Raw genomic sequence first — 22,966 nt, 5'->3', positions numbered from 1 at the left:
ATAAAATTAAATGAATGAAGCTTTAAAACAAATTTAGGCATTCTTATTTTCTTGAATTTTTATAAACTTTTTTATGCAATTTTAGGTTTATTTTAATTCATTGCTTCGGTTTTATGCGGTTTTAGAAAATTATGGAACATATCCCTAATTTTTCAATGTAAATTAGATCTTTTTTGTGCTATTTTTTATGTGCGGTTTTCTGTGGAAAGTATCTACTGCATAAAAATAGACCGACTGTATACATGTATAAAAGTGCCTTATATTTCTCTTAGGACAGATGTCTCGTGTTGGAATAATGCATGACAGCATTCTCTGGTGGTGTGATCTTTAAAAAAAAAAAAAAAAAAAAAAAAAAAAAAAATACTAATAAAATGGCAGATGTATAGTCTCCTTTGGAATTGGTGTTTATTAAGATGTGACAGTGCCCATCAAAAGCCATAAAGGGCGAAATCGCAGCATTACCTATTATTTTAATTTATACTTTGTTTAAAAAGCTGAATATATTCACAGATCTTTAAAATCTTCAGTGAAATATATTCTCTAAAACAATTTCAAACAGCCAACTGCAACAATACTGTGAAGTTTCTTGCCTCATCAGTAATTGCCAGTATGGATTCTTCATAGCTGCTTTACATTATTTCATTAGACAAAAGGCAACTCTGGATAAGCAATGTGAAGATTTGGAGAAACTAAGGTATGAGTAGTGTCTTATTCTGTGGGCTTTCTCTTGCATTTTGTAATTGGATATATAATTTCCCATTTGGTCATTTATTATACAAGGGCTGTTCAATAAGTAATAAGACTACTTTTACTGTTGCGAAACCACTCATCACAATATTAATTTCTGTGAAATAAAGAAATGTTGCTGTCTGTATTAACAAAAGAGGTGGATCGATGGCGTATACGGGCTGATGTGCCAGCGTGTCACGTGACTAAACGAGCTTGTTTCTGCGTGTCTATGAGCCACGACCAGTCATCGAAATGGAAGCGTCCTTGGAACAGTGTTATGCGATTAAATTTTGTGTGTATTTGCAAAAAGCGGTATCGGACACTTTTAACATGATATGTGAAACTTTCCACGATGAAGCAATGTCGAGGGCAAGTGTTTTTCGCTGGCATAAAACTTTTAAGGAAGGAAAGCAAAACGTGGAAGATCTTGAACGTGAGGGAAGACCTTCAACGTCCATCACAGAGACAATGATCAACACAGCAGCGATTATCATTCAGGAGGATCGCAGAATTACAGTATGCCAGCTGCATGCTGTCCTGAATATTTCTGTGGGAAGTGTTCACTCAGTCATGGCTGAACATGTGGGACTGAAACGTGTTTGCTCCTGATGGATTCCCAAACTCTTGACACCGGAGCAAATGCAGCATTGAGTGTGCACAGAATGAAAAGAAAGACTGGAACAAGAAGGCAACCAACTTCTTAAAACGCATCATTACAGCAGATGAAGCTTGGTTGTATCACTATGACCCTACAATGAAACAATAAAGCAGTGAATGGAAGCATCCGTCTTCGCCTACCTCCAAGAAAGCAAAAACTGTAAAATCGGCTGGTAAAGTTATGACCATAATGTTTTTTGACTACAAAGGCATTGTTTACCATCATGCTGTAGAACCCGGGAATACTGTAAATGGCTCATACTATGTGGATGTTTTACAGACAATGGTACAGCACGTCAAAAGGAAGCGTCCATTGCTGAAGAATGGCTTCTTATTGCACCACAATAATGCAAGGCCACATATTGCTGGTGGTGTAGTGGACTTTTTGCTGAAGAACAACATAGATATCCTACCACACCCTCCATACAGTCCTGATCTCGCACTGTGCGATTTCTGGCTGCTTCCTCAGCTCAAGAAACCACTAAGAGGCCGCCATTTTAAAAGCAACAAAGCATGTGTAAAAGCTGCAGAGGCAGTTTTGAAAGAACTCAAAAAACAGACTTTCACATGTGTTTAAGAAGTGGACGCAATGTTGGGACAAATGCATCGTGTCTCATGGGTAGTTACTTCAAAAAAGACCATGTAAATGATGACGATTAAAGGTTATCTGTTTTCTGTATAAATATAGTCTTATAACTTATTGAACAGCCTCCGTATATAAGATTGGATAGATTTTTATTGTCTCACTTCTGCATTCATGATAAAATTATTTCCCACTTTTGTTCTTTCACCCTTTCCTTTTGTATACCAGTTGCCGTCTTTCACTGTCAGTTTGTCTTGTGACAGTACTATTCCTAAAACCAAGTTAAAAAAAAAAAAATCTTGATTTCAGAAATATTTCTGTATTGTACTGTTATACAGTATCTCATTTCTATCATAATTTTCCACTTTTCCATTTGTGTATGCTACTTGAATAAATTTACTAGATATGTACTTATGTGGAATCCAGTTTATATGAAATCTGTATTACTGATTATTAATGCAAATTTCATATTCAGATTTCATGAATTTTTTTCTCCTCTTCTATAGAAGATAATGTTTTTCAACTATAATAGCAGATTTAAATTTCTGTGAAGCATAACATTTATGTTGTTTTATGTGTGCATACATATATGAATCTCCATTAGGTGTATAACATATACATGGCAGGAAGACATTTGTGTTCACGACGATATCGAGAATTTGCAAACCTTCACGCTAGTTTAAAAAAAGAGTTTCCAGATTTCAACTTTCCAAAGCTACCAGGAAAATGGCCATTTTCTCTTTCGGACCAGCAATTAGATGCCCGTCGAAGAGGTCTTGAGCAGTACTTGGAAAAAGGTATTTCTGGTTAAGTAAAAGTGCTAAAGATGCAATTAAAATACACAACTTTGTATGTGACACTGCATTTATTACTTCTGATAGTTGTTTGCATACTTATATACAATAATTTTTTTTTTCTGTGTAATATTCAGTCCTGTTGTGGCACTAATTGCAGTTGGAAAATATGTTAAGTCCTTGGCAAAGAAATTATTTAAACAAATACAGCCAGATTTGTCAGTGGTTCAGTAGCATCATTTCTCCACTTCTTCTCTGATAAATGCTTTTTTTTTTTGTATGATTCAGTAAGTGCAATGTTGTCGGCTTAAAATGCTAACAGAATCCTGTTCCCATGTACCAGAACTTCCTGAGGTTTATGTTTCATTGTAGTAGATCACAACGAAAACACTTTCTCTTTGTCCATTTCTTCAGGCATACAGCCATTTTCTTTTGACTATCATGTGCATACATAAAGCACTCTTTCCTTGTTATAGCTGCTACTTCCATGTGTACCAACATTAGATAATGCTCTTTCTAACAAATATCTTTTTTGCAAACTAATGTACTTTATTTTTAGAACAGTCCTTGTATAAATGTATTATGTAATTACAGACAGTCCTTGACTTAAGAAATAAGTTATATTCTAAATTTTTGTTCACAGGTTGCATGTTCAAAACTTTAAACATGATTTTCCATAAGTCTGATAGTATAAATGGAGGTTACATTTTTGAATCTTTCTTGCTGACATTATCAGATAAAATGACTGAGATCCAGATCCTAATTCAGTATACTGCATCAGTTAACATATCTGGTGATATAAGTGGTTGTGGGACTATGTTAAAAAAGCATAGTCAAAATTTATCAATGAACCATTAGTTTTTTTTTTAATTGCTTAAGGGTCAAAGCTGTATAACTGAGAGGTGACCTCCATGTAGCCTTTTAAGGAATGCGGAGAACCGACCAGGGCTTCTGACCTAATGTCCAATCCTCACCTTCTCATGGTGCACCATTTTGGGAATCTACCTGGATGCTGAACAAATGACGATAGGGCAATTTGAGATTTAGCTGACCAAATTGGATTCTTATTGGCTTAAACCAAAATACAAAATTTTATCCAGGGAACCAGGGTGAACAACAAAAAGTCAGCTACTGGAACAAATCTGAAAACACACCCCAACTCAACATCACGAGAGTTAAAGATCGGTATTATCAACATAAGAAGCCTGAATGGCAAAGAAATGGAGCTAGCTGAGGAATTAGATAAGTATCAGATCGACATAATAGAGGTGACTGAAACAAAAAAAAAAAAAACTGGTGAGATCTTTCTGAGCAAATAAAAACAAAATGTTATATTCAGGCAATGACAATCAAGGGAAAAAAGGAGTAGCCATAGTATTCAACACTAAATACGAGTCTAATCTTCTTTAATGGCAGGCAATCTCAAGTAGAGTGAAGTGGGCAGATATCAGAATGGGGAACTGGACAATGAGACTTATTGTGCCTGTGGTCCCACAGAAGGTTCCACTAAGGTAGAAGTGGAGGAATTTTTTGATGCTTTAGAGAAAGCAACTGACACAATAAAAAAGGAAAAGTTGGTCCTTGTTGGGGATCTAAATAGCAGAGTAGGAAATGATTGTTACACATACAAAAATATTTTGGGAAAATTTGGAGGAAAGAGCAAAGCTAATAATAATGGCAAATACCTGTTGTATTTCTGCTCAGGAGATGGACTGGTTATTACTAACACCATGTTCCAATATAAAAATTTGCACAAATTCACATGGAGAGAAGAAGCAAGGAATAAGAAAAGTCTCATTGACTATGTTATTGTTGATAGTGATGTTTTCATCACTATCAACAATATCAGGGAACCAGAGTGTACAGAGGATTTGAAATTGGAAGTGATCACTATTTAGTCTTGAGCAGGACAAAATTGAATTTCATATTGAAAAATATAACATGTAAGAAAGTTTTAAAGCAAATAAAAGTTGAGCAACTCTCAAATGTTAACTGTAGACTAAAATACACAAAGATTATTGAAGAAAAATGAAAGAGTTTGAGAACAGGAACCAAACCTTGGAGATTCAGTGGCAAGCCTTGAAGAAATCCCTGATTGATTCAGCCAGAGAGGCATGTGATGAGGTTGATATGTGATGTCTGCAAGGATAGAAAAATCAGAACTCCATGGTGGACACAGGAAGTTAAAGAGGCAGTGAAGGAAAAGAAGAAAGCATATCAAAAGTTCCTGGCAAATTAGCCAGCTTGTGCTCTTAGAGAATACAGAGACAAATGTAAGAAAGCTAAACAGTGTGTAAAACTAGCTAAACTAAGTCATGGGAGGACTTTGGCAAGAACATAGAAAATAAATATCAAGAAGGTGTCAAAATATTCTGGAGGTTGTTGAAGAAGCTTAGAAATGGAGGAAAGCGTGCCGTAAAAGGAGTTAGAGATGGTAAAGGTGACATGAAAATGGGAGGAAAATATATCCTTGTAGTATGGAGTAATTATTTTGAAAAATTGTTTAATGAAACAAGCAGTGATAGCACAGTGGTAAAAAAAACACTCAACAAGCATAGTCAGGAATATATATCCATACTTGAAGTAGAAAAAGCCATCAAAGGCTTAAAATGTGGAAAGGAAACAGGTGTAGAGGATATTCAACCGGAAAATGCTGAAGTATGGTGGTATAAAAGTCTTACAGTGGCTGCACTGCATTGTTCAGAAAGCCTGGACAGAGGGACGAATTCCCGATGATTGGAGTAGAGCTCTCATAGTACCCATATATAAAAGGGAAATAAAACTGAATGTGAGAATTACAGAAGTATTTCCCTACTGAGTGTTCCTGGTAAGGTTTAGTCAAGTATACTTGAGAGACATTGAAAGTTTATTTTTCACTTGGTTAGAATATAATAAATTTAGTTTAATCCTTTATCCAAGTGTGAGCAAACAAAGTTTGCTCCTGAAAGTATCTTCAGGACTGGGGTAAGGTGGTGCAACACCAGGGCACTCCTTGCAAAGGTGGAGCAAGATACCAACACTCCTATCTCAGTATCTCCCAAAATGCAAAACACATCTCCTTGCGGATTTATCTAATGTTATGCATTAATGGAAGGGCCACTACCCAGACTAGTTTAGACCTTTATTGAGGTCTCTTCAGTGGGAGCCAGGTCCATGTGGAGATAACGGTCAGAAGCATTAGCAAGGTCATCTCTACCTATATGCATTATGGGAGATACTGAGATAGGAGTGTTGGTAGCTTCCTCCAGCTTTGCAAGGAGTGTCCTGGTGTTGCACCACCTTACCACAGTCCTGAAGATACTTTCAGGCGCAAGCTTTGTTTGCTCACACTTGGATAAAGGATTAAACTAAATTTATTATACTTGAGAGACGGTTGAGAAGAATTGTGGAAGAAAAACTTGAAGAACAAGCTGGATTCAGGCCAAAAGAGGCTGTCAGGATCAGATCTTCACTTTACGACAGATAGTTGAAAAATCATGGGAATATAACAAAGATCTGTATTTAAGTTTTGTCAATCTGGAAAAGGCATGTGACAAGGTTCCAAGAGAGAGGCTGTTCAATATGCTACAGTTATGTGGTGTCAATGGGGCATTATATCAAGCAATACTTAGTCTCTATTTGAGTTTTAAGTCAGCAGTTGGTTTAATGTTAAATCTGGTGTGAGACAAGGATGTACATTATCCTGTCTGTTATTCATTATCTATATGGATCACATTATGAAGGAAAGTGGTATTAAACATGATATCAGAATTGGAGATGTTAATGTCAGCTCTTTGCTTTATGCAGACATTGTTATACTTCTAAATAAATCCGCTGCAAGTTTGCAAGATTCCCTGACTAAATTGAATAACTGTTGTAGTAGATATGGTATGAAGGTCAGCATTAAAAAGACAAAGGCAATGAAAATAGATAGAATTGTTAAAAATGTCAACTGTGTTGTGAACGGGGAAACTGTGGAACAAGTAAAACATTTCAGCTACTTAGCCACGATTTTTAGTGAAGATGGTAAATTAAATATGGAAATAGACAACAGAATCAACAAAGCTGGTGTGGTAGGAAGTCAATTGAATAAATTCATATGGAATAAGAGAGAAATTAGTTGGAACACTAAATTAGTATGCAAAACAGTGTTCAAACTAGTTTTAACTTATGGATCTGAGAGCTTGGTCAGAAGTAAAACACTGGACCAAAGACTAGTGACCGCAGATATGAGAGTCCTGAGAAAGATTAGAGGTGTGAACAGATATCATCAATGGCAATACCATATTAAAAACGAGGATATTAGGAGAGAACTTGACATTGTCAGCATCCAAGAATGCGTTTGCAGAGCTAATCTCAGGTGGTAGGGTCACTTAAACAGAATGGGCGTGGAAAGATTAGCAAAACAAGTGTTCTCTGCCAGGTTGGCAGGAAAACGACCCAGAGGAAGACCAAGATATAGGTGGATTGATACAGTAAAAAGTGCTTTGGAAGACAAAAATATTAGATCTGATAATGTTGGAGTCTTGACAAAGTAATAGACTGATTTGGAGGAAAATTGTAGATAGGAAGTTAGTAATGATGTAGAAGTACTACATTATATGATAGTACTACATTTTTGATTTAGTACTATCATATCCTATACACGCCATGAGGGTACATGGCAAGAATTTGATCATGATGATTTTTTTAATTTCTATAAATCTAGTGGCATGAATTTCTTGAAAGCAACAATCGCTAGATCTGGTTAATTTTGATCATTCTCATTGGTTGTGAAATGTGATCCTGGATCTTTGCACAATGACTTTTTCCTTGATATAGATTACTTAACAACATGTGAGCATTTGCAGACATCTCTAGTGAGATTTGTAAAATTTCATTGTTGGAATCTTGCTCTTCAATCAATATCAAATTCTTATCTTAAAAGTTTCAGGCAATTTCTTTTTTTGTAAGTTGTTTTATTGTATTTATCTCAGCAAATCCCACCACCATTGTAATATTTTTCTTTGCCTTGTCTCTTTATTTTTATTATTAATGTAAATCTCGCCTGTGAAAGATTGAAAATTTATAATATGCTAGTACTATGGTGGAGACTGATGATGGCAATCTTTCAACAACTTCAGACCTGAGTAGACATTGATCTCTCACCATCAAAATCCTGGAGCCAACCTCGGTTACTTGGTATTCACAATACCCTTCAGTTGGAAAGACCTAGGCTCATATCTCATCTAGAATGTCAAAAAAATCTTTATGGGCTTGTCAGCTATAAGTGAGTTAGATGTTTTTTTTATGGAGGTGGAAGGTGCTTCACCCTGCTAAACAGGCAAACTGGCCAGAAGAACATAACTTACAGATGTGATACACTGACCTCATAGCCCTTGTTTCTTTGGCCATAAATCCAAACAGTAACCACCACCTAAAACTTATTTGAATAAGGTCATCGTTTGGATCTCTCTACATGAGTCAAGTAATTTTCACATCTTCTGATCAAGATCAAATGGATAATGCAATTTAGCTTCTTAACTACTGAATTACATTATATCCTCCAGTGAAGGACACAAATCTATTATTTGCTATCTCTCTGGAACTCATCATCATCAAATTCCTGCCGTGTACCCTCAAGGGGTATACAGGATATGATAGTACTACATGAAAAAAATTACATTATTACTAACTTACTTTCTACCATTTTCCTAAAAATCAGTCTGTTACTTGTCAAGACTCTGACATTATCAGATCTTATTTTCAATCGTCTAAGGCACTTTGTACTGTATCAATCCACCTATATCTTGGTCTTCCTCTGGTATGTTTTGCTGCAAACCTGGCAGAGAACGCTTGTTTTGCTAATCTTTCATTGCCCATTCTGTTTAAGTGACCATACCACCTGAGATTAGCTCTGCTAACACATTCCTGGATGCTGACAATGTCAAGTTCTTTCCTAATATCCTCGTTTTTAATATGATGATATTGCCATTGATGCCATCTGTTCACGCCTATAATCTTTCTCAGGACTCTCATATCTGCGGTCTCTAGTCTTGGGTCAAGTGTTTTACTTCTGACCCAGCTCTCAGATTCATAAGTTAAAATTGGTTTGAACACCGTCTTGTATACAGCAAATTTAGTGTTCCGACTAATTTCTTTCTTATTCCATATGAATTTATTCAATTGACTTCCCACCATACCAGCTTTGCTGATTCTGTTGTCTATATCTATATTTAATTTACCATCTTCACTAAAAATTGTGCCTAAGTAGCTGAAATGTTTTACTTATTCCACAGGTTCTCCATTCACAGTACAGTTGACATTTTCATACAACACAGCTGACCTTCATACCATATCTATTAAACAGTTATTCAATTTAGGCAGAGAATCTTGCAGACCTGTAGCAGATTTATTTAGAAGTATGTTTTAGAAGAAGTACGTCCGCATAAAGCAAAGAGCTGACATTAACATCTCCAATTTTGATGTCATGTTTAATACCACTTTCCTTCATAATGCGATCCATATAGATAATGAATAACAGAGGGGATAATGTACATCCTTGTTTCACACCAGATTTAACATTAAACCATCTTCCTGTACTTCCTTCAATTCTAACTGCTAACTTACAACTCAAATAAAGACTAAGTATTGCTTGATATAATGCCCCATTGACACCATATAACTGTAGCGTATTGAATAGCTTTTCTCTTGGTACCTTGTCATATGCCTTTTCCAAATTGACAAAACTTAAATATAGATCTTTGTTATATTTCAATGCTTTCTTGACTATTTGTTGTAAAGTGACAGCCTCTATTTGGCCTGAATCCAGCTTGTTCTTCACCCAGCTTTTCTTCCACAATTCTTCTCAATCGTTTCTCAAGTATACTTGCATAGAACTTGCCAGGAACATTCAGTAGGGAAATACCTCTGTAATTGTCACTTTCAGTTTTATTTCCCTTTTTAAATATGGGTACTATGAGAGCTCTACTCCAATCATCGAGAATTCGTCCCTCTGTCCAGACTTTCTGAACAATGCAGTGCAGCCACTGTAAGACTTTTATACCACCATACTTCGGCATTTCTGGTCAAATATCATCTACTCCTGCTGCCTTTCCACATTTTAAGCCTTTGATGGCTTTTTCTACTTCAAGTATGGATATGTATTCCTGACTGCATGCCTGGTCAGTGTTTTTTACCACTGCTGTCATCACTGCTTGTTTCATTTGCAGTTTTTCAAAGTAATTACTCCATACTTCAAGGATATCTTTTTCTTCCGTTTTCATGTCACCTTTATCATCTCTAATTCCTTTTACAGCACCCTTTCCTCCATTCCTAAGCTTCATCAACAACTTCCAGAATAGTTTGCCACCTTCTTGATATTTATTTTCTATATTCTTGCCAAAGTCCTCTCATGACTTTTGTTTTGCTAGTTTTACACAGTGTTTAGCATTCTTGCATTTGTCTCTGTATTCTCTAAGAGCACAAGCTGACTTATTTGACAGGAACTTTTGATATGCTTTCTTCTTTTCCTTCACTGCCTCTTTAACTTCCTGTGTCCACCATGGAGTTCTAATTTTTCTATCCTTGCAGACAACTTCACTGCATGCCTCTCTAGCCGAATCAATCAGGGTTTTCTTCAACGCTTGATTCCTGTTCTCAAACTCTTTCATTTTTCCTTCAATAATCTTTGTGTATTTTAGTCTACAGTTCACATCTGAGAGCTGCTCAACTTTGATTCGCTTTAAAACTTTCTTACATGTTATTCTTTTCAATATGAAATTCAATTTTATCCTGCTCAAGACTAAATAGTTATTACAGATCAAGAAATTGCAAACACACTGGCAAAAACCTATTCAAACAACTCCAAACTTCAGTATAACAGAGAGGACAAGCGCCTCAATAAACTCACAAGTAAAATGCTAAAACAAGCAAGAACATACCAAACTACTGACATCTTCTCCGAAGAATTTACACTAAGTGAACTAAATTCATCAATCGAGAAAACTGCACCTAATAAATCCCCTGGTAATGATCTTATCTTTGGTCATATGGTCAAATACCTTGGCAAAAATGCCAAAGAACAACTTCTGGACATTCTCAATACCTCTTGGCGAACAGGCAAACTTCCAAAAGAATGGAAAACATCAGTTATTGTACCCATCCTGAAACCTGACAAAAACGCTGCAGAATGTCAAAGTTACAGACCTATCGCATTAACTAGCATACTTTGTAAAATTACTGAAAGAATCATACACTCCAGGCTTATGCACTGGCTGACAAAAAATAAGAAAATCAACTACTACCAAACTGCTTATAGAACTCGTCATTCGACAACAGATCAATTATTCCATTTCTGCCAAACAATAATAGACTCATTTCAGGAAAAACCAACAAAAAAGACAACTGCCATATTCCTTGATATGACTGCTGCTTTCAATCGTGTTTGGATCAAAAAATTAATACAAACAATACATGATATTGGAATTAGAGGAAACGCTTTAATCTGGATTGCTGATTTCATCAGAGGAAGAAAGATCAAAGTCAGAATCAATGCAGCAATATCAAAAGAGCGGAGAACCTGGGCTGGTGTTCCCCAGGGCTCAGTACTCAGTCCCTTACTATTCCTTCTATATGTCAATAATATTCATCCCTACCTTACAGAAGACACAAAAGTAACTTGCTATGCAGATGATATAGCCATCTGGCACACTAGTGCTAAAATCAAAGAATCAGAGGAAATTCTAAACAAATCCATGAGAGGATTAGAAAAATGGTCAGACGAACTCAAACTCAAAATCAACCCAGACAAAACAAAACTAAGTACATTTAGTACAGACAGGAAAAATAGACATTCCTACAATCCCAAAGTCATGATCAATAACAAGCTAATTGAAAAAGTCACAAATCCAAAATACCTTGGTATTACGCTTGATCAGGAATTACGTTTTGCACAACACATCTCTAACACTTCCAACAGAGCTCTAAAAAAATTAAACATACTGAAAAGGCTTTGTGGAACAAATTGGGGCGCAAAGCCAAAAATCCTCAAAACTACTTACACTACACTAATAAGGCCAATAATGGAATATGCAGCACCTATCTGGTCACCTTCGGCCTCATCGGTAAAGAAAAAAACTAGACAAAATAACAAGCAAAAGCATCCAAGATTATCATTGGTGCAGTCTCATCCACTAACAACATCAGAGCCCAACAGGAATGTGGGCTTGACCTGCTGGAGGACAGACGAAAATTTGCCACCATAAAATTCATAAATAATATCAGAAGCTACCAAAGTGATCATATCTCCCTAAAAAACTTATGAACATTGGAACCAAATTTGCAGACTTCACAGATCATCGACTTTACAATATGATGACACTATCAGGAAAGAAATAGGTCTTGATCAGCTAAATGTCCACATAAACAAAGAACCTCTATTTTCCAGTCCTTTACCTTCAAATACCTCCATAAATCTAAACCTTACCAAACTCTGTACGAAAAAGAACCAAAAGAAATGCTTAAAGAAAAAGGCCTAAATACCATCAACCTTCTTTCATCCTCCAAACAGGTTATTTGTTATACCGATGGATCATCAGACACCAATATGATTAATGGAGGCGCTGGTGTTCTCCTTCTACTCCCGAAAGGTGAAAAACTTGCAATAAAAGTTGGATCTGGGAGAATCGCTTCCAATTTTACCAGCGAACTCTACGCAATAATTAAAGCACTAGAAGCCTACTTAAATCTATCATCATCTCAACAATCTGAAGGAATTATAATTTACAGTGACTCAAGATCAGCTATGGAGGCAATCAAAAATGGCAATACCAAGCTCACACAAGACATCCATAAACTCTTAAATCATCTAAAGTGTTTAGGTAAAAGTTGCATTTTACAATGGATTCCTGCTCATGTAGGCATTGATCACAACGAAACAGCTGATAAATTAGCAAAAGAGGCCAGAGAACTCAACCAAGAAACTCATATGATAACTCTTGCTGATGCCAATGCACTAGCAAAAGCTAAACTAATTCCATTGAAATCAGTGATACAACATCAAATTCCCGAGATCAATGCTGACAGAAGGACCTCCACCACGATAGCAAGACTACGAACAGGACATTATAGAGGAATGAAGATCAATACAGATGATACGAGAACATATAGAAACTGCAACAACTGCCCCAATACTGAACTGACACCCACTCACATCTTTACCTGTCCAGCAATTACAGCAGCCTTGCAAGAAATAGATCCTAATCCTGAACAACAGCTCTATACAAACAAAATCACAGACATAGCCAAAGCAGTACAAAGAGCACACGGAAACATCTAAGACTCTTCAAAGGACAAGACAACAACAACAACTAAATAGTTATCACTTCCAATTTCAAATCCTCTGTACACTCTGGTGTCCTGCACCAGGGAGAAAACATCACTATCAACAATAACATAGTCAATGAGACTTTTCTTATTCCTTGCCTCTTCTCTCCATGTGAATTTGTGCACATTTTTATGTTGGAACAAAAAAACTTTTTTTTTTTAATTTTTCAAAAAAAAAAAAAAAAAATTAGAATAATTTATTACCATGTCTTAGTATCATAATACCCTGATCTTCATGATTTTCCTTCTTTAATTAACAGTAGCCTTAAGCATTTTGAAATGCTATGTCATTTATCATAGCAATCAAATAGCTACAGTAAACTTTTTAAAGTCTGTATTAAGTTATATCCTATAATGGAGGACACCTGACCCATTTTTTGGTACCTTTAGAACTCTTGTTTCATTTCTCACAAAAAAAAAATAAAATAAAATATCCATTTCATCACATCCAGGTAACAATCTTTCATAATACCCAAATCCTTAGGATTTGAGGAAACAACTGAAGCTTAACTTCAGATCCTCTGAATTCATTGAGATTCTCAAGCAAATCACCAAGTCTTTGTTTTCCCAAGATCAGATGATTTGCTCTATCTTCCTTGAACTAGTTTCTTACATGATGGGATCTAGTGATTTGAATTTTCTTTCTTAGATGCAGTCTTCTGGAAACAAGCTCAACATAGTGGTGTGCTTGTGATCTGTGGTGAGCTTTAGGCTGCATCATTGTTACAGATTGATCTGCATGCAACGAGTTATAATTCTGACCAGTAATCACACCACATGCTATCTCTATTGGCCTCAGTGGTAGAAACCATGCACAATGGGCCCAGCAGCAACTTACGTTGTTTGTCCATATGCATGGTACAGTAGGACTCATCAGACAAGCATACTTATTTTCAAGCCTGTAGCATGTAACATGCTGCTGACTCCATTTCAACTGCTTTCAACATTAATCATTAGTTGAAGTCTTGTGGAATCCAACACATGATTCATCATGCAGCATATTATCTTATGGTCTATTCTTTACACTCCCTCAGTCCTCTGCAGTTGACATTACAATACAATTATTATATCAATTATGGAAATGTCATTCAACTCAAAGATGTCTACCTTTTACTCAACTTTAATATCCACTTTCTATATTCCTTAGTTTTAGCAGAGAGATGGTTTCACCTGTTTGATTCCATTCTGTATACGTATCTCAACCACCATTGGCCATGAGCATTCAACAAAGTATACTATGTCTGGGATTGATTTATTCATTACATAAGCACTGGTAGTTATGTTGTTTTCAAATTCTCTGATAGCATTTATTTTTTGACTCTAACTTAGCACATCTAAAGATGTTGAAAGTTTATTTTCCACTTGGTTAGAGTATAATAAATTTAGTTTAATCCTTTATCCAAGTGTGAGCAAACAAAGTTTGCGCCTGAAAGTATCTTCAGGACTGGGTTAAGGTGGTACACACCAGGGCAACTCGTTGCAAAGGTGGAGCAAGCTACCAACACTCCTATCCTAGTATCTCCTATAATGCAAAACACATCTCCTTGCGGATATGTCTATTGTTATGCATTAAGGGAAGGGCCACTACCCAGACCGGTTTGGACCTTTATTGAGGTCTCTTCAGTGGGAGCCAGGCCCAAGTCAAGATATCGGGCAGAAGCATTAGCAGGTCATCTCCACCTATAGGAATTGCCAATTGGTGTGCCACCCTTTTTTTAATAAATTACTCTGGATTTAGAGAAAGATGTTGAAAGTTTATTTTCCACTTGGTTAGAGTATAATAAATTTAGTTTAATCCTTTATTTTTGTTTGCTCACACTTGGATAAAGGATTAAACTAAATTTATTATACTCTAACCAAGTGGAAAATAAACTTTCAACATCTTTCTCTAAATCCAGAGTAATTTATTAAAAAAAGGGTGGCACACCAATTGGCAATTCCTATAGGTGGAGATGACCTGCTAATGCTTCTGCCCGATATCTTGACTTGGGCCTGGCTCCCACTGAAGAGACCTCAATAAAGGTCGAAACCGGTCTGGGTAGTGGCCCTTCCCTTAATGCATAACAATAGACATATCCGCAAGGAGATGTGTTTTGCATTATAGGAGATACTAGGATAGGAGTGTTGGTAGCTTGCTCCACCTTTGCAACGAGTTGCCCTGGTGTGTACCACCTTAACCCAGTCCTGAAGATACTTTCAGGCGCAAACTTTGTTTGCTCACACTTGGATAAAGGATTAAACTAAATTTATTATACTCTAACCAAGTGGAAAATAAACTTTCAACATCTTTCTCTAAATCCAGAGTAATTTATTAAAAAAAGGGTGGCACACCAATTGGCAATTCCTATAGGTGGAGATGACCTGCTAATGCTTCTGCCCGATATCTTGACTTGGGCCTGGCTCCCACTGAAGAGACCTCAATAAAGGTCGAAACCGGTCTGGGTAGTGGCCCTTCCCTTAATGCATAACAATAGACATATCCGCAAGGAGATGTGTTTTGCATTATAGGAGATACTAGGATAGGAGTGTTGGTAGCTTGCTCCACCTTTGCAACGAGTTGCCCTGGTGTGTACCACCTTAACCCAGTCCTGAAGATACTTTCAGGCGCAAACTTTGTTTGCTCACACTTGGATAAAGGATTAAACTAAATTTATTATATTATTAGCACATCTAGTTTGCACAACCATAACACGACTGCACATGATATTGTGTAATGTTACTTATGCCTTTATAACTGTTTTGCTCTGGATGCAGGTGGTCATAATTCACTGTTATGTCAATGTCCATCCCTGTGTTTGAGAAGGTTCTCTAAAACCTGCTTAAAATCCCGCACTCTTTTCAGCTGTAGTAATTGATCTCCATCTTACTGACTCACTTCACTCCTTGTCAGTTTCTGCATTTATCTCAGGTCAGCGTAACTTGTGAACAGCCAACTAGCTGTATTCTGTTTGCAGTTCACCTTTTCACTTACTATGTTAGCTATTCCTTTTCATTAATTTTACAAGCACTTTTTTTCTCCAATTCATTTGCACTTTCCAGAAAATGGAAAACAGCAGTTGGATAAGGGAAATATCAGGGAATAACATAAACACAGGATTTTTACATAACTTAATAGATTTTTTTTTAAAATATTGGTTATAAGGAATATATTTCAATTTTCTTGCCTAAGTTTGTAAGTTTCAGAAGTGATGGAATTTTATTTGCACATCCTGGTATTGCCAAAAAAAAAAAAAAAAACAGGAAGATAAGACAAACCAGCAAACTTTTTTAATCTCTTCCATCAGTGTAGAACAGTTGAGATCACTACATTGTGTAGTGATTCCAGCTGTGTGAGCTAGATTGAAACTGAAGATCTTATTTTTTTTTCCAAATAGAAATGGATTGTAAACACTAGATTAAGGAATGAGAGAAGAAAAAATCAGCTAATGGCATTTTTTCATTACAGGGAATAAGTGAATCCATTTTAGCCCTATCTAACTTTTGGAGACTGAGTGGGCATCCAATGGTAGCCAGTCAGAGATATCTGGCCCAAGACTATTACTAATTTTAAGCAGCGTCCAATGAAAAGATGGGTAATAACTGCTGCCATTTGTGGTCCCTAATACAATATTGTCTGAAATAGTGTGGGTTCTACAGTCGATTTTCTTGAGTTTACAAAAGGAAAAAACCTACTGGCCATTCCAGAGATTGACCAACTTGGGAATCAAACATCATCATCATCAAATTCCTGCCATGTACCCTCAAGGGGTATACAGGATATGATAGCACTACATGAAAAATTTACATCATTACTAACTTCCAATTTTCCTCCAAATCAGTCTGATACTTGTTAAGACTCCAACATTATCAGATCTTATATTTCTATCATCTAAGGCACTTTGTACAGTATCAATCCACCTATATCTTGGTCTTCCTCTGGGTCGTTTTGCTGCCAACCTGGCAGAGAACACTTGATTTGCTAATCTTTCCTTGCCCATTCTATTTAAGTGATCATACCACCTGATATTAGCTCTGCTAACACATTCCTGGATGCTGAAAATGTCAAGTTCTTTCCTAATATCCTCGTTTTTAAATATGATATTGCCATCTGCTCACGCACACCTCTAATCTTTCTCAAAACTCTCATATCTGCGGTCTCTAGTCTTTGATCAAGTGTTTTACTTCTGACCCATCTTTCAGAGCCATAAATTAAGACTGGTTTGAACACTGTCTTGTATACAGTTAATTTAGTGTTCTGACTAGTTTCTCTCTCATTCCATATAAATTTATTCCATTGACTTCCAACCATACCAGCTTTGTTGATTCTGTTGTCTATTTCCATATTAATTTACCATCTTCACTGAAAATCGTGCCTAAGTAGTTGAAAAGTTTTACTTGTTCCACAGGTTCTCCGTTCACAATGCAGTTGACATTTTCAATGATTCTGCCTATTTTCATTGTCTTTGTCTTTTTAATCCTGACCTTCATACCATATCTATTACAACAGTTATTCAGTTTAGTCGGGGACTCTTGCAAACTTGCAGCGGATTTATTTAGAGATATAACATTGTCCACATAAAGCAAAGAGCTGACATTAACATGTCCAATTTTGATATCATGTTTAATACCACTTTCCTTCATAATGTGATCCATATAGATAATGAATAACAGAGGGGATAATGTACATCCTTGTCTCGCACCAGATTTAACATCAAACCACCTTCCTGCACTTCTTTCAATTCTAACTGCTGACTTAAAACTCAAATAAAGACAAACTATTGCTTGATATAATGCCCCATTGACACCATATAACTGTAGCGTGTTGAATAGTTTCTCTCTTGGCACCTTGTCATATGCCTTTTTCCAGATTGATAAAACTTAAATACAGATCTTTGTTATATTCCCATGATTTTTCAACTATCTGTCGTAAAGTGAAGATCTGATCCTGACAGCCTCTATTTGGCCTGAATCCAGCTTGTTCTTCAAGCTTTTCTTCCAAAATTCTTCTCAACCATTTCTCAAGTATACTCGCATAAACCTTACCAGGAACACTCAGTAGGAAAATACCTCTGTAATTCTCACATTCTGTTTTATTACCCTTTTTATATATTGGCACTATGAGAGCTCTACTCCAATCATCGGGAATTCTTCCCTCTGTCCAGGCCTGCTGAATTATGCAGTGCAGCCACTGTAAGACTTTTATACCACCATACTTCAGCATTTCTGGTCGAATATCATCTACACCTGCTTCCTTTCCACATTTTAAGCCTTTAACGGCTTTTTCTACTTCTATATGGATATGTATTCCTCACTATGCATGTTAAGTGTTTTTTTACCACTGTGCTATCACTGCTTGTTTCATTAAGCAATTTTTCAAAGTAATTACTCCATACCTCAAGGATATCTTTTTCTCCCATTTTCATGTCACCTTTGTCATCCTAACTCCTTTTACAGCACCCTTTCCTCCATTTCTAAGCTTCTTCAAGAACCTCCACAATATTTTGCCACCTTCTTGATATTTATTTTCAATGTTCTTGCCAAAATCCTCCCAAGACTTTTGTTTAGTTAGTTTTACACAGTGTTTAGCTTTCTTACATTTGTCTCTGTATTCTCTAAGAGCGCAAGCTGACTTATTTACCAGGAACTTTTGATATGCTTTGTTCTTTTCCTTCACTGCCTCTTTAACTTCCTGTGTCCACCATGGAGTTCTGATTTTTCTATCCTTGCAGACAACCTCACCACATGCCTCTGGCTGAATCAATCTATGTTTTCTTCAAGGCTTGCCACTGAATCTCCAAGGTTTGGTTGCTGTTCTCAAATTCTTTCAATTTTTCTTCAGTAATATTTGTGTATTTTAGTCTTCAATTAACATCTGAGAGCTGCTCAACTTTTATTTGCTTTAAAACTTTCTTACATGTTATATTTTTCAATATGAAATTCAATTTTATCCTGCTCAAGACTAAATGATCACTTCCAATTTCAAATCCTCTGTATACTCTGGTGTCTTGCACCAGAGAGAAAACATCACTGTCGACAATAACATAGTCAATGAGACTTTTCTTATTCCTTACCTCTTCTCTCCATGTGAATTTGTGCACATTTTTATGTTGGAACATGGTGTTAGTAATAACCAGTCCATGTCCTGAGAAGAAATCCAACAGGTATTTGCCATTATTATTAGCTTTGCCCTTTCCTCCAAATTGTCCGAAAATATTTTTGTATGTCCGACAATCATTTCCTACTCTGCTATTTAGATCTTCAACAAGGACCAACTTTTCCTTTTTCATTGTGTCAGTTGCTTTCTCTAAAGCATCAAAAAATTCCTCCACTTCTACCTTAATAGAACACCTTCTGTGGGACCACAGGCACAAATAAGTCTCATTGTCCAGTTCCCCATTCTCATTTTTGCCCACATCACTCTACTTGAGACTGCCTGCCATTCAAGAAGATTAGTCTCGTATTTTGTGTTGAATGCTATGACTACTCCTTTTCCTTGATTGTCATTTCCTGAATATAACATTTTGTATTTATTGCTCAGAAAGATCTTACCATTTTGGTCTTTTTTGTTTCAGTCACCCCTATTATGTCGATCTGGTACTTATCTAATTCCTCAGCTAGCTCCATTTCTTTGCCATTCAGGCTTCTTATGTTGATAGTACCGATCTTTAAATCTGATGTTGAGTTGGGGTGTGTTTTCAGATTTGTTCCAGTAGCTGACTTTTCGCTGTTCGCCCTGGTTCCCTGACGAAAACAAGGGGTTTTGTTTAACCGGGTGACTCCCGAGCCAGCATGAAATTTTGTTATATTGTACCATCATTTTGTATTTTGGTTTAAGCCAATAAGAATACAATTTGATTGGCTAATTCCCAAATTGCAAGCCCCTTCTCGTTAGTTCAGTATTCAGGTAGATACTTAACAGGGTGCACCACGAGAAGGTGAGGATTGGACATTAAGTCAGAAGCCCTGGTCGGTTCTCCACATTCCTTTAAAGTCTATGTGGAAGTCTCCTCTCAGTTATATAGCTTTGACCCTTAAGCACACCGGGAATTAAACTTAGAATGCTTTTTTCATGGGATGGCCTAGTGCTGAAGAGTGCAAACACCACTTCTGCTGAGCTACACAGGCTCTTTGAAAGAAGAAGAAGAAAAGCTAATTAAGGTTGGTTATATATGGATGTTTAAACTGTCATTTGTGATTTTATAGATTTTGAGAATAGTGAAGGAACGGGGGATGTAAAATTTGCTTATTCCTTGAAGTTTGTCTTAAGCCATTTTATAGATTGTGTGATAGAGAATGAAGTAAGTTAAGACATAGTGAGGGATGAAGGATCATTTAGTGAAATTACTTACTTTAGGAGGACAGGATCAAGGATTTTTAAGAGTTTTTTTACAACATTCCAAATACTTGCAGTTGGTTTTTATTTTCATTTTTAAACTACGAGGGCGGTCTGAAAAGTTCTCGGTTTACAATAGATTGCAACGCTATCGACAAGATTTTTTTTTTCTAAGTTGGTACATCTGTCGTGAGCATCCATTTGAAATTGCAAGTCATTCTATTAAGTAGTTTGTTTTATACAGCTCTCTGAAGCAAAAGTGTTGTCTGTATCCCTTGAAATGGATAAAATTGAGTATTGTGCAGTTATAAAATTATTTGTAAAAGAAGGTTTAATGCCAAAAGAAATTCATTTGAAGTTCATAAAAGCTTATGGACTCTTCTCCTTCGTTTTCGCCAATTAAGAAAAGGGCTGCCGAGTTTAAATGTGGACATACCAGCCTTGAAGATGATCCATGTGAAGGACGTCCAAAAAGTGTAACAACACCAGAAATCATTGATCAAGTGCACGATATGGTATTGGATGACCAGCAAGTCAAAGTGCGTGAAATTGCCGAGATGATAGGCATTTCAAAATAATGCATAGGATATATTTTGCATGAAGAATTGCATATGAAAAAGCTTTGCACAAGATGGGTGCCCTGCTTGCTCACAGCAGATCAAAAATGCATTTGCATGAAAATCTCTGAGCAGTGCTTCGGGCATTTTAACAAGAATAAAACTGATTTTGTGCATCGATGTATTACTATGGATGAGACTTGGATTCACCATTACACACCAGAATCCAAACAGCAGCCAAAACAGTGGACAGAAGCAAGTTGTTTTGTTCAGCGCCAAAGAAGACAGTCTGTTCCATCAGCAGGAAAGGTCATGGCATAGGTGTTTTGGGATGCTAAAGGCATTTTGTTTATTAATTATCTTGAAAAGGGTAAAACAATAACTGGGGAATATTATTCCGATCTTTTAACCAGAGTAGAAGAAAAAATTTGTGAGAAAAGATTCGGTGTGCAGAAGATGAAAAAATCATCTTTCATCAGGACAATACACCTGTCCACAAAAGTGTTTTGGGAATGGGGAAATTAAGGGATCTGTACTATGAATTGTTGGAACATCCACCATATTCCCCAGATTTGGCTACTGACTTCTATCTCTTCCCAAAACTAAAACTCTTCCTCGCTGGTCAGCGTTTTTCTTTGAATCAAGAGGTGATTGCAGCTGTAGAGAGAGATTTTGCAGATCTTACTGAGAACCACTACAGAGATGGGATAATATTGCTGGAGCATCGCTGGAATAAATGTGTTAGTCTTAAGGGAGATTATGTTGAAAAATAAAAATAATTTTGAAATTATAAATTTGATTTTTCATTGTTAGGCCGACACTTTTCAGCCCACCCTTGTATATGAAGGATGAAGAAGGCATACAATACAAGAAGGCTGTTAACCTGTAATGCATGAGTGTTAGTACTGGATGGACTAAAAGTTAGATAATTCAGAAAAACCTTTCTCTACAAGAGCAATCATGAAACTTTCAAGCCTTTTATAGGAAGGAGGTTATCTTACATCAACCAATGCAATACATTTCTGACTTGAAAATATTCTTTATTCACAACCATCCATATACCCACTGTGGAATTTGAACCTGCTGGCTAGAGTGGAGTGTAGATATGCCTAACCTCTTGGCCGTTGTTGTTGTTAATGATATAACTCAAATTGTCAGTGTGATGTCTAGAATACTGGATAATCCTCATCATTTCCCAATCATAGTGGACCTTTTCTTTACTAGTTCTCCATTTATGTTTTCTGTAGCTATCAGATTTCCTCTTGCTAACTTTGACCATAACCTTCTCCACATTTCCTCTTCTCTGAAATGCTCTTCATCCAAATGCTATCTCTGTTCCATGTCCTTTGGCACAACAATTGTACTAAGTTTGATTAATTGCTATTTCTTCTCCTCTTTTCCATGATTTGATTACTGTTTCCACTAGATCTTAACCTTTGCTGGAATGGTCTTCATTCTTCCTATTCCACACAAAATCCCTAACCACTTACTAAGTGGGCAGGGAGTTTTCCAACAAGTGTACTGAGGTAGCCTATGATAAAAAAATCGGCATATTTCAAATTGCTCAAAGTGTCACTTTTGCACTCAGCCTGCATTAGTTTACAACATCTGTTTACAAAAATAAATAAATAAATACAAATCAAAACTTTTGAAATGCTGAAATCTTGCTCAAATGACAGTTCATTCTTCTGGTCCATCACTAAGGCTTTGTTGCAACTTATGCTCCATAATACTTCCATTCTCTCACATTCATATGGTACCATGGCAGCATCACCTAAAGAGTCAAGGACTTCTTGGCATTGGTCTTTACCTTTAACACTTGTATAGATAACCAAGAAAAATTACCTCCCACTGTATCATGAACAGCCAGTTCTATGCCTCTTTATCTTTCACAAGAAAGACAAAAAAAAATTCTCATTAGTCTGGATGTCAGTAAATCTCCTAGTCCAGATGGTATATTCTTTCCCAATTGTACTCATAGTTTACATTC

At 36.4% G+C, this 22,966-nt stretch overlaps 1 protein-coding gene across 3 annotated transcripts in view; it reads left to right on the top strand.

Annotated features, from left to right (window-relative positions):
- Snx27 (sorting nexin 27) overlaps positions 1-22,966 on the top strand; it is a 279,474-nt gene that overhangs the window by 67,333 nt on the left and 189,175 nt on the right. For all 3 annotated transcript variants that reach the window (XR_016549182.1, XR_016549181.1, XM_090402014.1), the window contains exon 4: positions 2,574-2,766. Coding sequence is in view for 1 of the 3 variants with exons in the window: in XM_090402014.1 (XP_090258140.1) it covers positions 2,574-2,766 (193 nt within the window). In the remaining 2 variants the exon portion in view is untranslated. The remainder of the gene's footprint in view (positions 1-2,573; positions 2,767-22,966) is intronic.

The sequence above is a fragment of the Typopeltis vanoorti genome, chromosome 12 (assembly GCF_054136105.1).
Source record: "Typopeltis vanoorti isolate ZY-2024b chromosome 12, IOZ_Tvanoo_1.0, whole genome shotgun sequence".
In the NCBI taxonomy this organism is placed as follows: domain Eukaryota; kingdom Metazoa; phylum Arthropoda; class Arachnida; order Uropygi; family Thelyphonidae; genus Typopeltis; species Typopeltis vanoorti.
This window is presented reverse-complemented; position numbering and strand designations above follow the sequence as displayed.